The sequence below is a fragment of the Octodon degus genome, unplaced genomic scaffold (genome assembly GCF_000260255.1).
Source record: "Octodon degus isolate 3935 unplaced genomic scaffold, OctDeg1.0 scaffold00033, whole genome shotgun sequence".
Classification (NCBI taxonomy): domain Eukaryota; kingdom Metazoa; phylum Chordata; class Mammalia; order Rodentia; family Octodontidae; genus Octodon; species Octodon degus.
In genome coordinates, this window is record NW_004524609.1 from 8,010,024 (window position 1) to 8,016,296 (window position 6,273).

The window sequence follows — 6,273 nt, forward strand, 5'->3', positions numbered from 1 at the left end:
TATTTTTTCACATTCTATAGGGATTTAAAGTTTAGCATATCAATGATTGAGGGAAAATACCTGTTCCATGGTATGTCTAAGGCGTTTGATATTCAGACAGATACTGATGCTAAGCTCAACAGCCCATGTTGTAGGGTAATAATGTCTCTGATCTATTTTACTCAACACAAATCCTCCAGGTTCCTCCAGGCTGCTACCTACTGCAGAATTTCCTTCCTTTTGTTATTTATTATTTTTAAAAACGAAAATTTCCTTCTTTTAGAAGGCTGAATGGCATTCCAGCGTATGAATGGAACGCATTTTGCAGTTCATTTATCAGCCAGCGGACACTAACCTTTTTTGTGTATCGTAGTTATTGCAAATAGTGCTGGGATAAGCGTGGATGTGCAGGTACCTCTTTGAGACCTTGATTTCAGTTCTTTTGAACTTGTGCCCACAACAGCGATTCCCTAATTCTATGTTTAAGTTTTTTGAGAAACCCTCACACGGCTGCAGCACTTTACATTCCCACCCACGGGGTGCAAATGCTTCAGTGTGTCCACATATTTACCAATGATTTTTGTTTCTCTCATTCCTTTTTCCTTTTTTTTTTGTGGAACCAAAGATTGAACTCAGGCCCTTGCACTTGCCCGGCAAGTGCTTATTTTACTGAGCTATTTCCAAGGCCCTCTCATTCGTTTTTCTAAACAAGTTATTTATTTGGTACAAGGTCTCATTACACAGCTCAGCCTTATAGTGATCCTCCTGTCTTAGATTTCTCGGCACTGGGATTACAGGTGTGTGCTGTCACACCTGGTTTCAGGCCAGCACAACATGTGGTACTGGGGATCGAACGCATGTCCCTGCGCTTGCCAGGCAGGCACTTAGACCACTGAGCTATCTCCCCAGCCTCTTTCATTCTTTTTTACGCTATTGCCAGTCTAATGGGTGACGTGATAGCTCATTGTGGTTTTGATTTGCATTTCTCTGATTCCTAGTGACACTGAATAGTTTTTTGACATGCCCTATGGTTGTTTGTAGGGTTCTTCTGTAGAAATATCTGTTTATTCACCCATTTTTTATTTTATTTTATTTATTTATTTTTTATGTATTTAGTACACAGTCTACAGGGTTTCAGTACATACATCAGTACATACATCAGACTCATAGTGATTTTCCTGTTTTCAGCCTCCGAAGCGCCGGGATTACAGGCACATATCACCATGCCCGGTCTCAGCCACCCTCTCAGGGTGCCCCCTGGGAAGAGGGGCTGGCATGGCACCCTGGGGATTGAACCCTGGTCCCTGCATCAGCCTAAGCAGGTGCTTTAATCCTCTGAGCTACGTGGCTGGCCTTTTTCGTCCATTTTTAAATCAGGTGATTCAGTTTACATTGTTATCATTCGCTACTGGTATACTAGCATTTCGTGTGTATTTGGGACATTCACGCCTTATCAGCTACATCATTTGCAAATAGTGCTATCATTCTGTCGGTGGTATTTTTCCTCCATTCCTTTGCTGTGTAGAAGCTTTTTCAACTAGATTATCTTATTTTTGTTTTTGGTTCTTTGCTCATGATTCTGGTGTCCTATTTATTAACTCATTTCCAAGACCAGTGTCATGAAGTTCCTCTGTTAAATTTTCTTCCATGAGTTTTACAGTTTCAGATCTCATGTAAGTTTTAATCCCTTTTCAGCTGACTTTAGTGTATGGTATGTGTTAGCGCCTAATTCCATTCTTTTGCGTAAGGGTACCCAGTTTGCTCAGTGTCATTTGTTGCAGCGACTAGCTTTCTCTTCTTGACTGTTGTGCACAGAGAAGTTGAAAAGGAAATGATCACGTATATGGGAATTTATTTACTTATTCATCTCTGTTTTCTTGCATGGGTCTGTCGTTATACCAGAACCTATCATTTTGCCCACTCTAACTGTTCATCTCGGCCTTTACTGCTGTAGTTTCCTTGGTGTAAGCAAAGACCCTAGGGTGAATCAACAATCAAAAGGAGGCGGTGCACAAGGAGGGCTGGGGCAAGGGAGAGACCCTCAGCTCTGTGTCCTCGGCTTCTCGAGTGGAAGCACGTAGGTGCAGTCAGATGCCTTTGGAAGTTTTCCCCAAATGCCTTCCACCTTACTTTCTAGGCTGAACATCTATGCCCCGACTTCATTCTCCAAGTAGGTTCTGAAGCTATGTAGCTTCTTAATGTTTCTCAGCCAGTTTGAAACCTAGGTGCATCTTTCATGACATGCATGCCTATTCTCCTAAAGGAGAATAACATAATCGACCTTCTGAGGTGGCGAGCACATGCTCATCCTCAGATAATGTCCGCCCTGGTAAATTTTTAATAAAAGTCACATTGAGAGAAAACATTCTCTCAAACTTTCCCAGAGAGCACATTGGTCAAGCAATGGCCGTGACTCATCCACATGGCTGACACTGACAAAGATCTACAAACTGCAGTACAGGGTTTCAGGGTAAGTCCTGAGGGGATTTGACACCTTGTCAGATAGGAAAGTTACATTTTTTGTTACATAGGTCTTGCTTTATCTTGGTCTCAATCATTCAGCAGAAAGGTATAAAAATGAGGTATAAAAAGTAAAGCCATATTAATATGCTGAACTGTAAAAGGCTCAATCAGCAACTTCTGACATTGCCAGTCCTACCGATAACCCACTACTATTATAGACTACTGGACTATATTAGATTACTTTGCTGAATTCAGGCACCTACAATATATGAATGGCAATGGAACACCCATCTCTAACAAAAGTAAACAAAAAAGAGGGATATAAATGAAGGACCATTTTGTAGTGAAAAAAAATCTGCAGATACAAAATAGCATAGATATACAGCTACTTTCTCCTAGTTCAATGAGAAGAAAGGTTTGAACTAATAGTGTTTAGACAAGACATCATGTCTGCATCTTGTACTATGAATAACTACTACAAAGACAACAATATGTAATGTATTAATTATTGTAACTGTGCTACTAGCCTGTTTGAAACCGTCTCATTGCTACTTTTTCTCAATAAAATTAATATAAAAATAATTTATTTCTCAGAGAAATGTTGATCTTGTCTTCATCTGAAAATCACAGAAGCTGAAGCTTTATTTCATAAGACATCGCTGTTTTAGATAGCTGTGGGGCAACTGTTCTCAGGCATTTTGGTCACTCTCTGCCTGTTTATTACATATTTCTGTTCAGTCAGGGGCTGCCCATGAGTTATGGCACTGATTTTATATTTATGTTCTGCTGTACAACATATTTTCGCTCCTTGTCTTTGTTTCTCTCCTAACTCCTGAATCATCTCTTCTGCAGTAAGTTCTAGGTGTGAAAAAGGAACTTAAATGTTGTTTTTTGAGATTTGCTTTGCAGCTTTCAGTAGGACGGCATCAGTATGGCATTTATATAGATCTCCAAAGACTAATAAATTTCAAGCAAAATAATTATCTTGACATCTGTCTTAGCTAGCAGGTGTTAGCTTAGTCATGTGACCTCAACTTGTTCTCCCTGCCAATTTCATTATCATACTGCCAATTGATCATTTGTGATGCTCATCTTAAAGGCTAGAAACTAGGGCTACAAGGAAAGCCAACAGTTTGGCCCTAGCCTTCTAAGGTCAATTAAGACTCAGGACATATGAGAACTTGTACTGTAACGTCATGTCACTCGGTAGTGTCCCAAATGTTCTGATCAAGGAGATTATGGGGCCAAAGAGGAAAGTGATCAATGATGGAGAGTGTGCCTAAGGAGAGTCACATGGAGAGAAAACATTCTCTCAGGCTTTCACAGAGAGCACATTGGTCAAGCAATAGCCGTGACTCATCCACATGGCTGACACTGACAAAGGTTCTACAATCTGAGGTACAGGATCTCAGGATAAATCCTGAGGGGATTTCATTGACCTTCTCAGACCCAAAAGCTACAACTCTTGTTGCACAGGTCCTGCTTTACCTTGGTCTTAACCATCCAGTAGAAAAGTATGAAGACGAAATATAGGAAGTAAAGCCATGCTGTTATGTTGAGCTGTGGGGGACTCAGGTCAATAATTTCTGACATTGCCAGTTAAACAGAAGACCCAATGCTATTATGGGCTACTGGACTCTTTTAGAATATTTTGCTGAGTTTACACACCTATAATATTCAATAACGGAACTTAGAAAAAAAGGGGTATACAGATGAATGTCCATTTTGTATCTGTGTATTTAAACTGGTTAGGATAGATATATAGTTGCATTCTCTTAATGAATAGAATGATTTGTTCTAATGGTGTTTGCAAATAGGATCTCAAGTCCACATCTTGTACAGCAATTAACCACTAAGAAAAATATATGCAGTGTGTTATTTGTTGAATCTGTACTTCCGATTTGATTTGAAACTGTCTCATTGCTATCTGATTATCAATAAAATTCTGAAAAAAAAGAATAAATCAAATTGATAAACTGGAAAAAAAAAAGCTAGAAACTCATGAAGGCGTTTGAAGTCATCACACAACAGTCTAACACTGAGAAGTCTCTGTGAGGATTAAGTAAGATGTCACAAAGCCTGGTGGTACGTGGCACACAGCAGGACCACAACATGTGTGACTTTAGCCTTTACATCAGCTTTCTCTAGTACTTTCTGTGGTATCCAACAAATAATTCTTGGGGGTTTCTTTCTCAAAACACTACAAGTCAATGTAACTGCTATGGAAAAATGGGATCTTGGTACCAGAACAAAAGCGGGAGCCAGTTTTACCTTTCCTGCCGAGCTGCCTGGGGGAAGAGCCTCAGGATTTCTGTGTGGAGGGGCTCCACGTGGGTGGGGGTCTTTACTTTCATCTCCAGCAGGTAATCTTTGCCAAATTTGCTTTTCAGGTGTTGGATGGAGCCGATACACCTGAGGTCAAAGGAGAACGAGGTCATAAAAGAAAAGGGAAAAAGGCATATTGCAATCTAAACCACGACTGGTTGCTAACACAGTCTCTGATCTGTGTAGCCAAACAGGGCATCGGCTCTGGCCAGTCACATCGACCTCTCTCTGTCCACAGACCCAAACTCCCAGCCATGTACCCCAAGGTTGGGAACGTGCTCAGGACGGGCACTCGCCTCAGCCGTCCCGACACCATGATGGCCACACGGTCACACACGGCCTCGGCCTCTGCCATGTAGTGGGTCGTCAGGAGGGCGCCCCTCTCTGTGTTTCTGATGGTGGCCCGGATTGCCTGCCTGTGGTTAAGAGGATATTTTCAATAGGAAATCATTTACTAAATCAGATAGAGAACAGAATTCTTATCTGGCTTGCCTATGGATAATTAGCAGAGGAGATTAAGCAAGGGAGGACCTTACAGAGGGCAGAGGGGAGGAATCTGGTCTAGCCAGGTGACAGCTGTTTCCCCACAGCATGGGTGCAGAGCAGAGCTCACAGAGCAAAAGATGTATTACAGCATCTGTGGTGGGAGACACAGAGAGGGCTGTGTAAACAAAGGCTACGTGGCGGGGAAAGAGTGACACAGGACTCAGAGGTGTCGTCTCAGCCTCTGGGGAAGGAACTGAGTGCACAGTGCATGCACCCAAGGGCGACAACGTCTAGCACCTAGTGGGAAGTACTGGTCTCTCAAGGCCAGCCTGCACTGCACAGTGAGACTCTGTCTCAAAAACACCAAAATGCATAAATAAAATAAAAAGAAGCGCTGATCTCAGGACAGGTCCTGGCTGCCTTGCGACTGTGGTGCAAAAGTGTGTCTTGTTAGCCTCAAACATAAAGATTTTTTCCTCCAAAGAATTAGTTTTATTAATTACATTAATGGTTGTTTTCCACATTAAGAAACATTTTAGTCTGGGAGTGGGGGCAATGACACAGGGCTGTAATCCTGGCTCCTGGAGAGGCTGCGGCAGGAAGATCGCAAGTTTGAGGCCAGCCTGGGTAACTTAAGGAGACCTGTGTCAAAAATTAAATTTGGGGCTGGCCAAATAGCTCAGTAGATTAAAGCACCTGCAAGCAGGCACAAGGGCTGGAGGTTTCGGTCCCCAGGCCTGCTGCGCTGGCCCCGCCCCCTGCGGCATGCTGAGAAGGCCATTGAGACTGGGTGTGGTGGCGCGTGCCTGTAATCCCAGCTCCTGGGAGTCTGTAAACAGGTGGATCACTACGAGAGACCCTGAACACCCTGTAGACCCTTCCCTAAAATACAAAAAAAGAAAAAAAAAGAAAAAAAATTACATTTGAAAATAGAGTTTAGGATGGAGTTCAGTGCTACCCAGATGGTTAAATGAGAGCAAGGAGAAAGAGGAGAGAGAGAGAGAGAGAGAGAGAGAGAGA

The 6,273-nt window shown here is 42.4% G+C and overlaps 1 protein-coding gene across 1 annotated transcript in view; it reads right to left on the reverse strand.

The window, feature by feature from the left end:
* The window catches only part of Abca8 (ATP binding cassette subfamily A member 8), a 96,542-nt gene that overhangs the window by 4,582 nt on the left and 85,687 nt on the right, over nt 1-6,273 (reverse strand). The window contains exons 36-37 of the mRNA XM_023713973.1: nt 5,064-5,183; nt 4,714-4,854 (exon numbers count right to left, since the gene is read on the reverse strand). Of these exons, the coding sequence (XP_023569741.1) occupies nt 4,714-4,854; nt 5,064-5,183 (261 nt within the window). The remainder of the gene's footprint in view (nt 1-4,713; nt 4,855-5,063; nt 5,184-6,273) is intronic.